At 49.9% G+C, this 20267-nt stretch overlaps 1 protein-coding gene across 18 annotated transcripts in view; it reads right to left on the bottom strand.

Annotated features, from left to right (window-relative positions):
• CACNA1D (calcium voltage-gated channel subunit alpha1 D) overlaps positions 1-20267 on the bottom strand; it is a 299149-nt gene that overhangs the window by 32088 nt on the left and 246794 nt on the right. For 7 of the 18 annotated variants that reach the window (XM_032322272.1, XM_032322306.1, XM_032322264.1 and 4 more), the window contains 9 exons: positions 15569-15652; positions 15001-15084; positions 8030-8074; positions 7503-7631; positions 4872-4937; positions 3228-3319; positions 1938-2097; positions 1242-1369; positions 1007-1103 (listed from right to left, as the gene is read on the bottom strand). In XM_032322272.1, the coding sequence (XP_032178163.1) occupies positions 1007-1103; positions 1242-1369; positions 1938-2097; positions 3228-3319; positions 4872-4937; positions 7503-7631; positions 8030-8074; positions 15001-15084; positions 15569-15652 (885 nt within the window). The remainder of the gene's footprint in view (positions 1-1006; positions 1104-1241; positions 1370-1937; positions 2098-3227; positions 3320-4871; positions 4938-7502; positions 7632-8029; positions 8075-15000; positions 15085-15568; positions 15653-20267) is intronic. The other 11 variants (XM_032322337.1, XM_032322391.1, XM_032322369.1 and 8 more) reach the window with 5 other exon arrangements.

Below are 20267 nucleotides of genomic sequence, written 5' to 3'. Positions count from 1 at the left end.
ATTTCTAGGGGCAGTTGCAGTAAGCAAATCTTGCATGTCTGCTTCAGGAAGGGGAATTCTCTTCTGTTGCTACTATGTTCCCTGGGAGCTCTACGGAAGAAGAACAAATCTCAGCTAGGTCTTAGAGAGAGCATGGTCTGGGGTGAAAACTACAGAAGTGGGGTGGGGTGGGGTGGGGTGGGATAGGAGATGTGGACCCAACTCTGAGAGGCCACCACTGATGTATGGCCTATGGGGACAGGCACCATGGTGGCAGAGTACGCCACCATGTCCACGGTCACTTGAGCTAGGAAAGACGTTTCTCAATAGAAGGCGAATGATGGATGACAGCCATGTCCCTTTTCGGTGTTGATTCTCTGTTTATCCCTTGACTCTTTCTAGTCAACAGGTCAATTCCAGGGCACCATGTCTTCTCCATCCTACTTCCTAAGCACACCTTTCAGCTCTGTGCTCCTCTGTCCCCACCTCCACTGACCTCACTCTGGGTGATTCCAGTAGCTCTCTGGGTGGTCTCCTGTTTACTCTCCCATCGCCAAGGGGCAACTTAATACCATGAGACTCTATTGATGCTTCTTCTGTGGGACTCAGCCTGGCACAGAGGGCTCCTTGGAGCTGTGCTCAGCTTGCACCCATAGTCCCCCGCCACTTTCCCTTACATTCAGCCACACCAGTGACTCTCCATGTGCCAACATGATGGCCATTCTCCGACCTCCACATCTGAGCTGTGTCCCCTTTCTGCAATGCCCTCCCACTTCTGTCCTTCTGGATCTGATGCAAATGTCACCTTTCCATCTGCCCACCCAGTGACACAATCTCCTCCTATTGTTACTGTTGGCTGACAGGGTGTCCTCTAAGAGTTACAAATCTGATAGCTCCTCAGGACAGGAACCACACAGGATTCATCTCTGCATCCCCAATGCCCGATGGAAGGCTCGGCAGAATGCCACTTAGTGATGCAGGGAGTCCATGCAGAGAGGCCATCAGACACACAATAGAGGACACTTACCTTACAGGCTACTCTGTGTGGGCACAGTTTCCCAAAGCCCAGGGGAGGCTGGATGCGGCGGAGCAGTGTGACCACATCGAGGTGCTTGATCCTTCCTCTGAAGACAGAGTACAGTGTGAGGTCCAGGGAAAAGCTGTCCGGCCTGAACCTTCAGTCCTGCCCACCTTGCACAAAAATCACAGCCAACACTTTAGAAACAGCTCACGCAAGTCACATGGAAGCCTTTTCAACTTACTTTGCCTCAGGGTCATATTCTGACCATATTCTTTTGAATTCATCTAAATGGTGAGGCCCCAGAATAGACCAGTCCCGGGTCAGATAATCAAAGTTGTCCATGATGACAGCCACAAACAGGTTGATGATCTGAAAAAAGCAAATCAGAGCACAGGTGCTTCACCCGTAGTGGAGCAGATGGGGTTAGACCCCAGTAAGAGCCTCCTAATTACAAGGGTCATGACACATTTGAAACCCATTTCTCTGAGAGAGGCCAAAAAACTTTCTTTCTGGAGAACACTGGTTCTCCAGATGGTTTTGGTTTTGGTAAATTCCTAGGGGAAGGCAAGGGCCATGTCATTTGGCCCTTTCGAGGCACACTGCAGTTTTATAATTCCATGGCCACCAAATGCCTCACGCTGCTGAGTCACTGCTATGTGCAGTAACTGTGGAACTTCTGTAAAGACACTGGCATCCCTGAGAAGCTGGGGTGGTGACTGTCCCAAGCCTGTTAGTGAGCATCAAACCCCTGTTCACAATGAAGGTGCTAGTAACACACACCTGCTGGGGAAAAACCTTCCACCACCAAATGAAGTCTGGAGTGCACATCAACGTATGATACCCCACAGTAGTTCAACAGGGCAACACCCATGGTCTGAATCCCAAATGCTACACAAGCATCTGTCGGTTGAGAAAGAGAGCTGTCGTGATCACCTACCAGAAACGCGCAGAGCATATAAAAACTGATGAAATAAACAATGGCAAAGTTGCTCCCACACGTGTACTCCTCTCCAGGGTTGTAGTCCGACTCAGGGTCGCAGAGCTTCCCGGGGAGGCAGGCCAGCATGATCTCCTGCCAGGCTTCACCTGTGGCACACCTTGTTTAGGTTAAGAAGACGAAGGGCTTTAGTAGACTAAGGAGTGATTTGAAGCTTAGACTTCATGACATTTTTTTAAAAAACAAAATTTGTAATTAGAGCAAAACCTAAGTGATTTGGGGGAAAAGCCAGTATGAATCAGTGAAAATTCCTAAATTAAAATTCCTACTTATTTTCAAATGCAACTTCTCTGAGTGGAGGCCCTGTTACAGCTCCCTTTGATGTAAAAAAATCATTTGATACAAGCACATCAATTCTTTCCATATATATAAGGATGTTTTTGTGTCTTCTTTCAATGTTCATGTCACAATCTTTTTTTTCTTTTTTAATTTTTTTTTTTTTTTAAATTTAACAGACAGAGATCACAAGTAGGCGGAGAGGCAGGCAGAGAGAGAGAGGGGGAAGCAGGCTCCCTGCTCAGCAGAGAGCCTGATGTGGGGCTCGATCCCAGGACCCTGGGACCATGACCTGAGCCGGAGGCAGAGGCTTAACCCACTGAGCCACCCAGGCACCCCTTCATGTCACAATCCTGAATAATTTTTTCAAGACCCAACACCCGACAACTTGATTAGATCCCCATTCAATCTGTTTGAAAGCAAAGAACTGAAAACTACCAAATTGTAAATGACTCATTATTTAATCACGAAACTCATTAGAAATTACCTGTGTAATTTCTAGAAAGTCTTCTCACTTCAAGGCATTTTGTTTACAAAGCTAGTTAACTGGGGTTAGAAACAATCCTATAAAATCTGAAACTGTGCATCTTGTTCCCCGTTGGCTGTGCAAAGGCCTTTCTGTTCCTGCTAAATTTCCATGTTCTTGGGTGTGTTCAAGTGCATGCTCCCATGCATAAGTGTGTATCCAACCATTTTCCTGGTGACCTTAGTAGACCTACTAGCTTCCAAAGGGATAACCCTTAAGACAGCCAGTCTGAATGACTATACTAGTTTCCACAATCCAGTGAAATTCCTCTGACTGAAAGGCTACGGTCTCTGTTTAAGAATACAAACAAACACAGTAAGCCACCACCATCGACCAGGAGGGGCTGCAGTGCTATAACAGAGCACGTGTCCTGAGTCACTCTGGAGCCCAGAGCCAGAGAGAGATGTGCCCTTGTGGGACTCAGTCACCTGAAGAGCAGCAGCACCGCCTGGGGAAACGTCTGGAAATTGTTGTTCCTGTTGATCTGGTTGTTATCTCTCATAGCAACCTTCCCAAACATCTAGGTGGAGAAATTATTAAGGAAATAAAGATTTTGTAAAAAACAAAAACAAAAAACCACAAATAATAATAATATCTCCTCCCTTCCAAAACAATCTCCACAACACATTCACAGGTGAATTTAGAACTAACACAAGCTTGATCCACAGCCAGGAGGGCTTTCTTGGGGTGCTCGGCACACATGGGGCGGGACCCAGGCTAACGGCCAGGAGCACAGTGCCCAAGTCAGGCGCATCCTCACCTCGGGGAGTTCCTACCAGGCAACCGGACAGCCCGCCCCTCCTGCTGAGAGCTGGCATGATCCAGCTGGACAGGGAAGCACAGAACAGATCTGCAGCCACGGGCTGGGGTCAGGAGAGGCCTCTGGAGGAGTGACATTTAGGCCCAGAACTGAAGGCACAGTGGAAGGTAGTCAGGTGAGCAGGAGGGTGAGGTGTTTGGGCGGAGGAAGCACTGCCTGCAAAGGTACAGATGGGACATGGCCCAGGAGCCCCAGGAAATGAAAAGAATGGGAGTGTGCAAAGACAAAAGATCAGGCTGCAGACAAGAGTAGGGGCCAGTGAGCCACAGAAAGGAGAGAGGCCTTTCCTGGAAGGGTGGGGGGAAGTTAGCGGTGGGACTTGTAGAAGAGCAGGCCATTTTAGAAGAATCTGGCAAAGCCTCCTGAGCAAACTGGTGGTGGTGTGTGGGGGGCAGCTTGCAGGTCTCCGTGACAGCTCTTGTTTTGTAGAAGAACATCAGGTCTTAAAAGGCCATTTGGGGCACACGGCATCCCATGCTGAATTACAGGGGCTAAAGTTCCTAGCTCCCAAATAGATCCCTAGTGAACTGCAAATGTTATTATGCCTCCAGAGAAGTTAGCGCTGCCACCCCTTTGGCTCTGGCATCACCCCACCTCTTTGACACTCGCATCCCCCCTTATCTGAAAGACAGCATCCCAAACAGCAGGGCAGGTAGCATTCCCGTGAGGGCTCTGCAGTGAATGAAGCCCAAATCCCTTTCCACACAATGGAGAAGCAGGGAAGAATCCTGTAGCCCCTTAGCCATTGTCACAGAAGTGCCAGCTTCATGCTTCTTTTTTGAAAGGGTGCTACCCCTCCCAAATAATGACCCCAGTGCAGCCCCCTCCACAGCATCTGGGAGCTGATGGTTTCAAGAAGGAATCTCAGCTGGCGGTGATAAAACATAACTTTCCAGGCTATCAACAGACTTCTGTATCATTAAATATATTCTTAGTAACATCAGTACAGAAACTAGAACAATTACAGCTTCTCTCAGTATCACATTTCCTGCTGCTGAAACCAACTGTGGGTATTCTCCATCAGTTGATTCTCCCAAGGCCCAGATTGGGAGTGAGGAGTACCACTAAACCCAGCCATCTGTGGCATGTCCCAACCTCTCCCGGCTCTTCTAAGCCTGGCTGTCCCGGGCACAGATGCTTGCCTAGAAAATCAGGACCCTGGCTTTCCATTCTCCCTGACCAAGGCACATCTTGCCACAGATCTGGGGCTACCCAGCAAAGGGGGCACAGGGGGAAAGTGACTAGTGCTCACCTGCATGCCAATCACCGCGTAGATGAAGAACAGCATGGCTATGAGGAGGGCGACATAGGGCAGTGCCTGGAAGAAGGAAGCAGTTGGCTCAGTGCCCACCTCTCCCCACTCTCCCACACTGACTGCTTGGGTGTAGAATGAAGACTCAACACAGGGCCATGGGCTTCTCTTTTTTGGGTTATGTTGAAAGGACATCGACGGTGAGGGAGGACTTTTTTTTATATAATTTTTTAATTTTTTATTAACATATAATGTATTATTAGCCCCAGGGGTACAGTTCTCTGAATCGCCAGGTTTACACACTTCACAGCACTCACCATAGCACATACCTGCCCCACTGTCCATAACCCAATCACCCTCTCCCTACCCACCTTTCCCCGGCAACCCTGTTTGTTTTGTAAGATTAAGAGTCTCTTATGGTTTGTCTCCCTTCCGATCCCATCTTGTTTCATTTGAAGGAGGACTTTTTAAACCCCAGGCCAGCATAATAACTTTAGTCCTGAGTATACCAGGCACGCACACACCACCTAGTGTTACGAAGCTATGGGCAGAATATGTTTTCCACCATCATTAACAGTATATGCTGACCCTAAACAAAAAGTGTCAAGGCAGACATATTGCCCTCCTAACAATGTTTATATGCATCACTGGATTCCTGTTAAATTATCATAATTGACCAAACCATTCCAGAACACTGGATATTCAGATCTCTTCTATTTTCTTTTGTGGGCATGTTTGGGGTGGGGGCAAGGGCTATTGTAGGTCACACTGCAAAGGAATATCTTTATGCAAAAGCACCCATGTCTGCATAAGGCGAGGTCCTAGGAGTGAAATTATGGGGCCAAGGGGAAGAACCACTTTCTGGCTGCTGCTGCAGCGTTTTTTAAAATGCACACTTTCTGAAAGAACACGAATTGGGGGTTGGGTCAGGGAAAAGTAAGGGAGCTGGCGGGGCGGTTGCCAAACCTGGGCTCTCCTTAAGAACATTAAATACAGCTGTATGTGTGGGATCAGACCCCTGGTCCCCTCATCCCTGTTCCTCAACTACTTTTCTACAACATGTCCTGTGACAGAAAATGTCTATTCACATGGTACACCTCCAGGTAGTGGCCAGACTGTTGAACTTAATGCCAAACACACATGGTTAAAGCATCTACTTTCCCTTATCCACAAAAGGTCATCAGAAAGCCAATGGCTAAAAACCTCCCCACTGTGTGCCAGCTCTGGATCTGGGACTGCTTGCCCAGCCCAGTGTAGCAGCACCATCCTGATGGCTGACCAGTGATCAGGACCCCACAGGGTTAGTTCCAGGCTTTCCTCACCATACCTATACGCATTTTTCTTCCTAGATTACTGAATCCTTAAGAATTCTGTTGGCACCGTTGCTCAGTTTTTGTGAACTACCACTTTGTGCAATGAATTTATCCACAGTGGCCAAACTTTTAAAAAGAAAAAGCTTAATAATTTCCTTAAAAGTAAGTATAACATTATTACATGAATCTATTTTTATAGCAGTTCACTCAAAAATGTTGGTACATTATATTAATAACAAATGTCTGGGATTTGACCCCTTTCCGAGACCAAGGCTCACGTGAGGCCCTGCTCACTCTCCCCCAGAGCTGCATCCCCAGTTCTTCCTACAACCTCAGGTTCCCCGCCAAGATCTGTGATTTCCCCTCTTTGAGTTTCTGGATCTACCCTCTTTCCCAGATGCCATCTCTTTCTAATTTACCCAAGGAGAAAAATCTTACCCAACCAGAAAAATGCTCCCCGGGATGTTAACGCCAGTTACCTCAGTGGTGGTGGGCTTAGCTTAAACTTCTTCTTTATGTGTCTTTGGATAGCTTCACGTCAATGTGTTTATTTCAAATTGAAAAGTCACAAAGATTCATGATTCACTTTCTAATGTTTATACATAGTTACAATTCTCTTACACAGACGAATATTTTAAACAAGAATCTGTACTCCGTCTCCAGTTAATTCAGTCTGGAAGACCAGAATATCTGGGGTGGGGTACTAAAAGGTATAGGAGAAGCTGTGTCAGTCCTGGTTCAGAAACAGACCAGAACCAGGCTGCACCAGCCTGGCGAGTCACAAATAACAAGTAAGGCCTGGCTTATGCCCAAATATCCTCAGTGCTAGGATCTTTCCAGGTCCTGGGTAATGCAGAGATTGGGGATGGTGTACTGGCTCAAGTGGAGTGGTCTCTGATTCAGATCCAGCCCAGCCAACAGATAGGACTGTAGCAGCCTTAGGAGGACGAGATGTCCTGGCAAGAAGCTGTTCAGTTTATGGGAGGTCTGCTGGGACCTGCCCTTTCTGAGACGTCATCTTTTACCACTGGGCATTCCAGAGAGGACTGAGGGGCTTGGAGACTCCCCATCTCTATTCATCTTAAAAACATTACACCTTTCCTCAACTGTGGGTCCTTATTGCCTTCTGTTTCCTTTAAGCAAGTAATCCTGTCTGATTCACTGAGTATGGCTTGGCCACGTGTTCCACATCCTCTATTGACCTAGAGGGTCACAGTGGCCATGCAGAAGGGAGTTGGGATCCTCCACAACAGAGGACACTCACTGGCTCACATGTGATCTTTAAGAGCAACAGAAAAGCCCCTGGCCTCGCTCTTACCTGAAAGGACTTTATAAAAGTCCACAGCAACGTCCGGATGCCTTCCCCCCTGCTGAGAAGCTTCACCAACCGCATCACTCGGAAAAGACGGAAAAAGGTGATGGAGATTCTATTGCTCTCTTCAGAGTTCTGAAGGGTTATCATGGAGAGGTCAAACCCAATGCAAAGTAGAACATGCAACACTTTCAGAAAAACAGCAACAGATGCAAACAAAGGTGACAGAGGTAAGAACGGAAAATGTATTTCTAGGGCCTTTTCACCTTGGAAAGCATGACGTGAAAGGAAGAGTTACATGCTAACAACACAGGGCTTGGGAAATTGCATCCACACAGCACATGCATGTCCACATGGTCGAGTGTGTTAAGAGAACGCTGGGCTGGCCGAGAGTACTGGACACTGATGATGAATGCAAACCACCGCAGACACCATTTTGGAAGGACAACCATGGAGAATACAGAAACACTAGTGGGAAACTCAGCATGGTCAAGGAAAAGGCCCAGCCCCGGGGGACTCGTCACTGATCTTACCCCGGGTGTGGCAGTTGGGACAGGGACATTTTCACTTTCAGTTGGCTTTAAGAAATCAAAGATTGACAATGTATTAATGAATGGAAAGGAAGCAGTGGTTCAGAAGGATGGGCCCCTCCCCACTTTTTAAAAAAACTTCTGCTTGGTGTCTTAGTTGTCGATAACATGGCTGTACCCACCCGGAGAAAATGCCAGGGGCTCTGTCTGAACCTGGATTTGAGGGTGGGCTCAGTCAAGGGCTTTGATATAGACTCAGACACATTATTCTCTAATTCACATCCCAGAACATGATGTTCTGAGGTTGGCAGGCATCCAGTAAAAGAGAAGGCTGCAAGACCTCAGCTGCCTCCAAAGACAGACATGCAGAGAGGGACCCAGCTTCTCATGGGCAGGCTAGCTCTCTGCTGAGGCAGGACTGTGGGTCCAGGACACTAACTGCACTGGAGCGGGCCACTCAGAACCCCGATGAACAGGAGGAATCTACCAAACAGGGCAAATAGACTGACACTGGCCTACACCGCACGTGCTTCCTGAGCCACATACCTGGGCAGGGCTGCTGAGGAGGTGGGCAAACCAAGTCAGTGGGAGCGGGAGAGGGGCTGGTTTCCTCGCAGAAGCCTTCAGCACCCAGCCTACAGCCCAGAGCGATGTCAGAGGAGACAGCGCTCAGCCCTGTATGACTCTTGGGAAGTGGCAGCTGAAGACTAGTTTGCCCTGAGTTTCTGCACTTCCACCTCACCTGGGGTCTGGCTGGGCACCTAGAGCTCAGCCACCTAGAGCTGAACCACAGTGCTCATCACCCTGTGGGCACCTGCCTCCCTTCAGGCAGGGACTTTGCTTCCCTCAGTGCCCTGGCACTTCTTAGATGCTCAGTGTTGAAGAGATTGGAGAGAGGTTATAAGCAAGCTCTAATAAAACAGTAAGGGCTGAACAAGAGACAAAGAGTGACGGCCTCTCTGTTCCCTTTAGGAGGGTCCCCTCCACTGATGTAGCTGGTCTACCTGGTAACTGACAGAGGAATGAGCTTCCTCTGGTTAGGGGCCTGGGACTGCTGATTGGTCCCCAGGGTTTCTAGGGAGCCTACTGCATGGTGTGTGTGCACAGCTAAGGGATGTATGCACACGCGTAGATGTGCACACAGATCTGAGTGGTTCTCCTCCCTGGGGATACATGGAAAATAAGGGCTCCATTCCGAATTCTCACTCTTGTTAAGAGCTGCCTCCTGAGACCAAACATAAAATTCATGGAAAATAAGCAGATGGCGGCACATCCTATCAGAAATGAAATTAGCAATGTGATGACAAACCCAGAACTAATAGGTTCTGACAGGGTTTCAGAGGGGTCTCTGATTCACCCGGGACACTTAGAAGGTGAACCCTCCAATGGCATGGTCCAAGCCCCGATCACCGTCTTTTATTTTCCTCTTCTTTTCTCTCACCTCAAGACAAAGAACATCTTAGAGGGGCAGATGATGGTTTTAACCTATGACTTTAACAAATGAAGGAATTAGTTCACCAAACTTCTGCCTCCCAATCTCCCTAAGGCTGTGTGCATGAGGCTTCTGGATCTCACCTATGCAGCTGGAGTGGGAGGGTGTGGGAGTATGTGAGGGTGTGTGCATGCACGCCTCTGCCTGCCTCTGCCCAAGGGGGCCAGGGTGTGCCTAAGACAGAGCACTCTACAGTGATACTGTGGAGATGTCTGTAACTTGTGTGTTAGACCTGCAAGGATAGGAGGGCTGTTGGTCAGGGAAGACACTCTCCAGCTATAATCTGGCCCAGCCCCTTCTGTTTGTCCTCCCCATTCCCTTGCAAGTCTGATGGACCCCTCCCCCTCCCACATGATGTGGGAAAGTTGGTGGCCAAACTGACATTTGAAGTGCGCATCTCTTTTCCAACTGATACCTTTGAAGTATGACACATTTTGGACTATGAACTTGTAACCCTGGATATTCTTAAGAAAAAAAATGAAGAGGAGAACGAGACAGCATTTGTGGAGGGACATGTCAGCACAACATGCAGAAAGGAAGGACAGCACAAACAGCACACCAAGCCACATGCACCCCCAGTGCAGCCTGTGACAACTCCTTCTTTCCTTGGTGCCATGCTGGGCAGGGAGCACCGCTGCAGGCTGGATATTGCTGGCAGCACTGGGGCGGGGGGGAGGTGCAAGTTGCCAAAATATCTTACAAGTTGGAAGGACCCTGAAGATGGCTTTGCCCAAACAACAGATGCCAGCCAGATGCAAAGGGTAAGCCAGCTCTTACCCTGGGCTGCACATTCCAACTGCCCGTGGCTGGCTCTTTTGCAGAATCTGTTGCCCAGTTCCCACGCCAAGGATTCTTATCTCCTTGGACTGCGGTGTGCCAGAACGTTGGCAGTTTTAAAAGCTCCCAGGTGATTCTAAGGTGCTGCTCGAATGGGAACTACAGTCCTAAGCCAGGGTAAAGCTGGGCACATCTTCAGATGGTCACTTACGTCAACAAATTCCTTTTAGTCTGGATGAATCATACAGAGGGGAGCCCCTAGAAAAGCCCACTCAAGCTGTTACAGCTGAGCAGTGGGTTCTTTTGGAGCTGATGAGGGCTCAGTACCCAGATGATGTAAACGGGTTAACTGCATCATCATCTTGCCCACAGAGGATGGAGGAGGCTTGGAAACACAGCAGGCTTTGGAGGCTGTGGTTGGAACATGGGTGAGTGGATACCCTATGTGATTCTGGGATGAATGACAGAATGCCCTCAGAGGCTGAGAGTGGGAAAGGGTTCACTCCCCGGGTTGTTTTCCAAAGAGAGCCAGCAGGGCTGCGTGGTCAGTCCTCAGTAGAGGGGATTCCAGCGCTATCTCTGGGCTTGGGCTGGAGGCTCTCAGCAGCTCCTTCCGACCCTGAGGGCCACTACCTTCAGCTGGGAACCCCACAGGGGGAAGGACCTCAGCCCCAGGAGGCCAAACTGTATGCCTGGGTCCAGAAGTCTCCTTAGATCTCGGGGGTGCACCTGATGTCCCCTCCAGCCCCTTCTCACAGGGTTTTCAGGAAGGCTCTTGAGATGCAGATTTTGGGTTAGCCCCCAGCAAATATAGGAGCCAAACAATCCCTGAGCTTCCCAAGTGCAACCAAGGACACCAGTCTACAATTGCTGTATTAATCCCCCTCTCTTCCCAGAAAGGCTTAGATAATGTGGTTTTTCCAGAAAGGAAGCAAACCAGTTAACTCAAGGCATCCTGGACAACCAGCTCTTTGGGGGTGGGTGTGGGGATGGGGGTCGGGGAGAGCCCCTTCCTGCTACATCTGACATAACACTTCTGGAAAGGAGGGCTTCTGTATATGGGAATTCTGAGCCTGTGTCCAGAAATCAGTGACCTGGTCCCCAGAAAAGGGCTGGCACCTGGAAAAGAGGGGTGAACAACCAGAAGCTGAGTACAGCTGTCGGTCACCAGGTCAGAGACCACTACTGGTCCCTGGGAGGGAGCTCCTTGATAACTTTTCACATGCTCTTCCATAAGTAAGAACAAGGTACTCATGGCTTCTGCAAAAGCATTTGGCCTCTCCAGCAATAATGAGAGTGGGAAAGGACGCAGTGCTGGTAACAGCCACTGCCCAGGTTAGGGAGAATGGAGTGCTGGGTCATTTTACCATTCGAAGAACCAATAGGCATCCGAGGGTGAGCAAAGACGAGCCTGCCAGTCATCATCTGACATTTTAGCAGCTTGATGATGTTATGACCAGATGGGAAAAGGCAAATCCATGAGAGCCATCAAACCATTGTCAGAGCAAGGGATGCGGGAGGTACATGGGCAGGGGGCAGCAGGAGGGGGCTAAGAGGGCATCAAGCAGGACAACAGAAAGGGCCATCCAAAATGTTTCTGCAAACAGTACAAACGCAAGCGAAATTTCTCATTTGCAGGCCAGATCAATTATTTTTGAAGATGATGCTGGCAAACGTGACTGGCCAAGATGGCCCTGGCCCAGACCCCAGGTGGAGACTGAGACCCAGGGGCTGGGAAACAATTTAGATGACCACGACCCATAGATAGCACACCCTGTGAAACTCAGTGAAAACCAAAGGTGGGGAAAACACAAACAGGTACACAGTCTTTAAAGTGCTTTTGCTTTAACAACGACATCACCGTATATATGTTTATATATACTTGCCGCTACAATTTTCTAAAAATAAAACCAACATGAAAATCAATTAGGCAACAGAAAAGAAAGATCAACAGAGGTTGGGGGAGAGAGCACAGCAAGTTAAATATTGCAAAAAATGATGACTTATCGCAGCTAAAAACAGCCAACACGGACAAAGGATGTTGAAGCTGAGCTGACCCAGGAGGGGGTAAGGCCAGCCCAGGGATAGGAAGTATGTTGCTCCTCTGGGGAACCTGGCATGTGTAGGAGAGGGGGCTAGAGGAATTAACAGCTCCACCATTAACAGTTAGACCATCAGACATTAGGGACATGCAGTCTCTCTTATCTTTGTGCTCATAACTGACCAACTGTACATGCCCAGGACACGTGTTAAAAGACTAAATAAATGAGAAGGCGGCTTTGACCATTTGCTCTCTACTGTGGCCCAGCCCAGAACTGCTGAGACCTCCCAAGGGGTTCTACAGGCCTGGGGCGGACAGCTGGTTTTGCCACCAGCCGAGGGGAACTTTTGTCTCGGGCTGTATCTGACCAGGGAAAAAGTCACTGACTAGAAAATGGTATGAGAATGGTCACTCGTGTGATTTTGAAAGTCTGACTGAGTGCTAGAAATGGGCCCAATGAAAGCCTGTTTTGTGCAGACACCCCAAAGTCAAATGCTAACTAGAAAGTTCAGTGTGGGTTTTTGTACCACTGAAGCTACCCCTGACACATGAAGAAGGATACGTCTGAGAGAGACACTGCTGAGCAAGGCGGGGGCACAAGGGATGGGCATGGTGTGCTCCTGCCCCCAGCATATGGAGGGGCAGCCAGAAAGCTGGGTACGTGCTGTCAACCTGAGGGCACTAGCGCCACACCCCGCCAGCCAACGGGGATTGGGAGATGAGGCATTGGAGAGCTGGCTTGTTGGCTCAGTGAACAAACCTCGGTCGGCCACATCCTGGTACCCAGAAACCCCGCATTTATGCAAACTGCCTGTACATCCCGTTCAGCACGGAGCACTCCAGGGAGACCTACTGAAAGTACAGTTTATTCTATCTTCATTTCCATTATAGACCATCTCTGACTTACACGGGGGTCTGTGCCAGAATTTTCATGTAAGTAGACTTTGATGAAGGTTTTAACTGCTTTACATCGGGAGATGGTTAAGCAGGCAGATGTCTGGTCATAAACTCAGGAGAGAGCCCATGACAGCCCAGTTAGGGTCCTGCTGTTCTGACATTAGCATTAGATTGTTTTATAACCAAACATAATTTACACATTATGAATGACAATTTTGTAACTGAGTTATGGACTATTTCACATAAAGTAGAATTTACCTACATCAGGGCTCACAGAGGTTGGGGGATATGGCCCCCAGGGTCAAGGAAAACACCACTTTGTCACAGCATGGACTGGGGTGCTGTGCGGCATACATCACACTCTCGTGGATAGGTCTTACAGTCCACTTCACTTGTTAGTCCATGGAAAATCTACGCTTGAATAATAGGCTGGTATCTCCCTAATATTTTAAGTTTTATAGCAAGTATTTTCACAAACACTGCATCAGTTTATCCCCCTGACATACCTATGAAGCAGGAAGGGCAGATATCATTTGCCCTAGCTGGTCCATGGGGGAACTGAGGCCTGGGTCCAACAAATCAATTTTGAACCAGGACCAGAATTCTCAGGTTTTTAGGCTTAGCTTGGCCCCAGAGCAGTGGCATAAAGAGACACTGCACCATCCTTATTTGATACAGGCTGTCTGGACACCAGGATGGGCAGTACAATCCTACAGATGTCAGCCAGGCAGAGCGAGGAGGCCCCTTCCCAGCCAGGGGTGGGGGAGGAGGGCGGGGCTGGCCACACAGAGCAGAAAGCCAACACCACACAGCAGCCCCACCCCATGCTCCATTCATCCCCGACACGGGCTCTACACAACTGGGGCACACACACAGGACACCCACTAAGACTTGCTAACAAAATGGAACAGACCAGGCGAGCAGAGCCATTTCTGCCTGCCTTAGGCCCTTCTGGTTTAGGCCTGGGTTAGATCCAAGAACTATTGGCAGGGGGCGGTGCTCCCCTTTCCAGAGCCTCTTAATTTTGAAGGAGGATCCTCAGGATGCTTCTGGAAGGTTGGGGGGGGGGGGGTCACTCCACGTGCCACACTGCCACTGCACTTGTTTCCTTATTAAAGGGTTCGATCAAGTGCAACAGAGGAGAACGGACACCCTTTCCTCATACGCACTCAGGCCTCCTTCCCCTGGTCCATGCGATCACCATCGTTCAGGGAGCCAGGACACAGGGTAGTCCCTAGTGTCACTAGTCAGACTTGGAGGTGCACACAATAAAGATGAGGACAGCAGCGGCAGCAGCCACGTGTTCATGGAGTGGCTGTGAAGCTTCCCCCTGTGCCTTCACAGAACCATCGTGGGTACCAGGGCACACGTTATGAACTCCATTTGGCAGCTGGATAAACTGAGGCACAGAGCAGTCAGGCGCCCGGCCGAGGTCACCCAACTAGTGAGTGATACTGTTCACATGATCACGGAAGTTCACGCCCGGCCCTTCACGGGTTCCTAAGAACTTCTTTCTAAAATCATGTTTGGTTCCAAAGTGGTCCCTCTCAATTTCCCAATTTCCCAATTTCCCTCTCTACTCTTTTTCAGGGACAGGGGATGGGGCAGGGAAAGAAGGGAGGCTACACAACGTTCTTCGTCTTTCCAAAACAAAGGTGTGCCCGAATTTCTGGAGTGTAGGGAGACCCACGGATAAGGTTTCTAGGCTCCTGAGCGCCAGACTTAACGAAAACAATCACGTCACAGGACACAAAGTTTGCTACTTACATTCACTTCAGTTATAGCAATATCAACGACGCTACCAACAACAATTAAGGCATCAAAAGTGTTCCATGCATCAGTGAAATAGTGCTGTTAGGGCAAGCATTCAGAAGCCACAGAGGAGAGGAAGCACAACAGGAAAAAAGAAGAAAAGGACAGTGTTATCAATAGAGAACATTCTAGCATTATGCCACCCGGCTACTTGAAAAAAAAAATCACCCTAAAACAAAAATGTTATAGGTTCGTCCCTTTGGGTGCCGCTGCTGACACATTAAATCAAAACAACCGCTGACGCCTGTCTCGCCCTGCCTACCAGCCACTCGGGGAACGCGGCCTGAGCCAGCCCTCCGGAAGGTGCTCTGTGTCTGCCAAGGCCTGGGGTCAAGCTCTACCCTCACAAGCCTCCGGTCCGCAGCTCTCGGGAGGAAATGCCTGGTTTTAGATCGAGTGAGGTTGGGGCCTGTGACTTGTCCAGGTGATGCCAGTGCGGGGCGGTGGGGGTGGTGGGGGGGAGCGGAATGTGCAGACAAGAGAGAGGACACGAGGCGGGCGGCCACGGCGGGCGCATACTCACGTCGGCTTCGCTGAGGGCCACGTCTATAATGCTGCCGATTACGATGAGGGAGTCAAACGTGTTCCAGGCGTCACTAAAATACCCCTGGACAGAGCAGGCAGGGGGGCAGACGTTGATGAGCACGTAGGAACGACAACGCCACACGGGTCCCACGGGGACGTAGCGGAGGCCCCGCCGTACCCATGGCAACCAGGTGGGGTGGGAGGGCCGAAGGGAGGCCGCGGGGACCGGCCGCTGGCGGGAAGGGACACAGGCTGGGGTTGGGGGGGCACCGGCATGTGTGAGAGAGGGTGCGCACCCATGCACGCACACGCACGCACGCAGGACGCACGCACGCACACGCAGGCAGAGCGCACGCATGCGCACAAGCACACGCGTGCCTGTGCAGCGCAGACCCGGGGCCCCAGACCAAGCAGTTTAGCAGGGCAGCGAGCCCTCTGAAAAACCTGCCCTTGCCCCTAGGGCCACAACTTCAAACCCTCAGAGGAGGGTGTGCGACCCTTCTAAGTTGGCTACCCTTACACAGAAGGGTCAGCAGGCCCTCCCCCTGCTCCTTCCACAGTTTCTCTCTTCTCCCAATTACAGAGCACGGTGGCCGGGCATTTCGCACGTTCTTTCTGCGCTCTTCCACCAAACCAGTACCTCCTGCTCCTCACCAGTGCAAGGATGATGAAAGGTGTGCTCTGTCTTCACAGAGCCCACGGTGGTCTCCCTGGGACAGGGGCACAGTGAGGCACGCAGTCCAGGGCTCAGAGGTGTGGGGGTGGGGTGGGTTCACTCTGGTGTGCGGAGAAGGGGGCTGTGCGGGAAGCCTACACAGGTCTTAAAAAGGAAAATAGTCAACGGTGTTGATGCGCTAAGGCCCCTACTGGCCTTGGGAGAATCCTTGTACCTCAGCTTTCCTCCCTTCCCTTTCCACCCTCCAGACTAGCAGGACTCCTTGTCATCCCTCAGAACCTCTAGCAGGTTCCTCCCCCTTCTCCTGCTGCCAGGCAATCCCCACCTCCCCACCCCCACTGGGTTTGCCCAAATCCACTTCCTCCTTCAAGGTCAGACCAAATGCCAGCTCCTTGAAGGGACCATTTCAGATCCTCCTGCCCCCTGCTCTGCTTTTCATATGTCATCACGGAATTTAGGGTTTTTATAGGTTTAACCCACTGAAAGCCCTCTGAGGATAAGTACCATGCTGACTCTTCCGTCTCCTCCTCCACTAGCCCCACTATCTACCTTCAGAGCCTTGAGCCCATTGCTCCACACACTGCAATGCCTCTTTCTTCTACTGACCTAGCATCCTGCCATCATTCAGATCTTTCTATCTTGCAACAAGCATGGAGGTAAGACGTCTCTATGACCATGACTTGTAAATCCGTGTATATCTATGTGGCATACATTTTACATATGCTTTCTTGTAGGCTCAGCACACTAGGTGCTAAATTCATGCCTGCTGTCTCCTGACACCCCCTGGAAACCCTTGGTCAGAAGTGTAGGGGTGGGTACTACACATAGAAGCTTCTGGTTGCAAGGTCAACAACTTTGTCTGAAAATCAATGGCCTTTTCAAAAAGTTGGAACATGTTTTGGAAATTTTTTAAAAAATCCAGGTCTGAAATCTATAAAAAGGGGCCAAGCACGGTTACAACTGGGTACATTTAGTGAGGATGAAGAAACCCAGAACAGAAGGTACTTTGAAGTGTCGGGTCCCATGAACTTGTGATCACATGCAGGGCCCAAGAAAGCCAATGTGGAGCCCGGGCCTTTGATGACACCATAGAAAGTGTGCCCTCCTAATAACTGGAGGAGAGCTGTTTGTTCTAGTTCCTGCTGATCACTCCAGGTACAATTATGGGGGAGCTGTGACACTAATTGATGGTTTGGACTTTAAAAAATTTCATTGTAAATAATGTAAGATTTTCGCACCCAACCTGCCATGACCTCTCACCCACTCCTCACTTCTCCCCTCTTCTGTCACACATTGTCTCGCTGACCACCCCTCCCAGATGCCTCATCTCAGGCATCCAACAAGTAAACAAAGGCAGACTGCCTGTACCAAACCTGCCGACCTGTGTACACAAGTCTAATGGGACAAATGTTGATGAATACTACCTTTTGCACTTTCTAGCTTTTCTTTCCAATGCTTCGTGATTCCTGGCTGGCAGACTGGGGCAAGGCCAGCACTCTGAGGTCCAGCCTAGTGCCACTGAGCATGCTGGTCATGCTGGCCAGCCAGGACACAAAGAGCTTGTGCCTGGACCCAAAGGAGTACACTGCTTCCTTCACAGAGAAGGCCTCCTAACACAAAAGTCAGTTGGGTCAAGTGCTGAACACAGTAGTGGGGGTGGCAGGGTCCCTTATTTACATTGTGTGAATAGGTAACAAACAGGCATTTGACCAGCAACCTTGCCATAGGCTACTCTGAGGGCCAGAGGCTATCCCTCCCTTCCTGGGTTTAACAGCATCTCCAAAGGAGAGCATGGCGATCATTCCCATCTTCCCTAGAGAAGGGCTAATGCCTCACTGAGACAGCTGGGCACCTGAAACAATCAGACCTCAGGGGTATGCAGAGCAGCTGAAGACTCCAAGTTTCTCCTCCTCTCTTGTCAGCGCATAGGACCAGCCCCTGCCCACAGCTGTACCCCACGTGCTGCTCCTCCCACTATAGTAGGCTATTCCCCCAAGGCCAAGGATGCCCCCTCCCCCGCGCACCTACTTTGGACTTTAGTTCTGAACAGCTCCTCCCTGCTTTTCCAGAATTATCAGGACTTACCACAGAATCATTCCCATTGGCCTACACACTATCCTCCAGTTGGCCCATCCTGGTCCACTGTGGTACACGAAATCAAGAGAGGCTTCTCATTTGGGGTCCTGGAACATTTTTGACAATCTTGTCAACTCTCTTCAGAAGATCCCTCACACTCGCAAATTGTGCCCCAGTCCTAGAGGACTCCTGTACTGAAGGTACATACCCCTAATCCAGGCAATGGGGGGCTCAGGCTGATGCAGGGGGCTGGAGTCACGGGCTCAGACAAGGTGGCTGTGCCACTGGGCCAACAGAGGCAGAAAATGCCAGGCTCTCTTTCTCCCCACATCTGATTCTCTGTTTAGTAGCTTCCTATGTAATCAAATCACTGTCGAATGAGCACGACTCAGTCCCCCGCCCCTTTCCCACCAAAGCCACCACAGTGCCTGGGTAACCAGAAGACGAGACAAAGGCTTCCCACAGAGCACCCATCCCTATGCCCTCTCTTCTTGGCCAAAAATGATAGGCTCTCCTGCTACTGAATGCCCAGGCTAGGGCCCTCAAGCGGAATCAGCAGTCCCTAGCATTCAGCCAGAGTCAGCTTTTATTTTTTGTTCTGTCCTACTGGCTTGGAAACACCAAGCAAGTCTGCTACACACAATAATCTTCATTTTTCAGAAATATGTCTGACTTAGAAATTGTAAATCATAAGGCAGACTCATGTGGCCATTAGGGCCAGGAACTTACAAGATTTCCAAGAACTCTGAGTGTCTGTCAGTGTCCATGTCACTCCTGACAGTGGGCTCCTGGGAGCAGAGCTGGAACCCCTGCCGGTCTATAGCACACAGGCATGGCACATGCATTGGGGGTGACGTGTGCAGAACAGAAGCCAGAGAAGCAGCCCAAGTCTGGGTTCTTTTGCTTCCTGGAGTCTCTTTCATCTGCAGATCTGAAGGAGCCCACACAAATCACCCACTTTTGTGATTTACCATGGCAGCCATATCACTCAGAAATTTCTGCCCGGGACTGTTTGGGTAGTGCTGGACCCACGGAACCAGATTTCAGGAGACACCATAACTCACTGCTTTCTAACTAGCATAAAACTTTCCAGAGGTCAAGTGGGGGCTAATAGAAAAGCATTCGCGTTTGGCCACTCTACTCTGACCAAATGTCCTGTGACAGAAAATATGCTACGTACCATCTCATACCAGGAGGCTGCACCTAAAGGCTCATCCATTTACACCTTTCTTCACCCCACCCATCCTCACTGAGTGGTCAGCGTGGAGCAGGCATTGTGTGGGACACATGAGACCCAGTCTGTGACCTCAAGCAGCCACTCAGCCGTTAACAGGGAGATCCAGAGAAGTACTGATCAGGACATCACCCACAAGCCTCCGGTGGACACGCAGGGGAAGGGAAGAGCAGACTTTGGCTGAGCTGCTGGGGAGGATGTCACAGAGGATCCCGCATTTTAGATGGGCCTCAGGCAACAGCAAGGCAAAAAAAGGGCTTCCAGATACAGAAGCACGTGCCATGGAAAGGTTTGGCTTATTAACAGCTGGGGGTGGGGAGCGTAGAAGGAATTAGCGGGGAAGCAACTAAGAAAAAATGCAGAAGTTCAAATGGGCCAACGTTTGGTAGAGGACTTTGAACATGAGACTAAGAAAATTATCATTTTGTTGTTGTTTTCTCATTTTTGTTTTTTTCCCCCTCAGGCAACATGTGGCTATACCAGGTTTTGTTGTGTTAGATGAGCAGAGAGGGTCTGAGTCGGGGAAGGGGAGAGGGGAGATTCAGTAGTCCAGGGAAAGGAAGGGCAGGAGAGGTCTGGATGACAGGGATGGCTGGCGAAGCTCTGGGCCTGTAGACATTTACCGGGGGAGAAGGGGACCAGGAGAGCACCCCGAGAAACTGTGACATTGAAGGCACGGGCTGAGCCCACAAGGTCTGGAGCAACGTTCTA

This window comes from Mustela erminea, chromosome 1, assembly GCF_009829155.1.
Source record: "Mustela erminea isolate mMusErm1 chromosome 1, mMusErm1.Pri, whole genome shotgun sequence".
In the NCBI taxonomy this organism is placed as follows: Eukaryota; Metazoa; Chordata; class Mammalia; order Carnivora; family Mustelidae; genus Mustela; species Mustela erminea.
The sequence above is the reverse complement of the archived record's forward strand: the minus strand, read 5'-3'. Positions and strand labels throughout refer to the sequence as shown.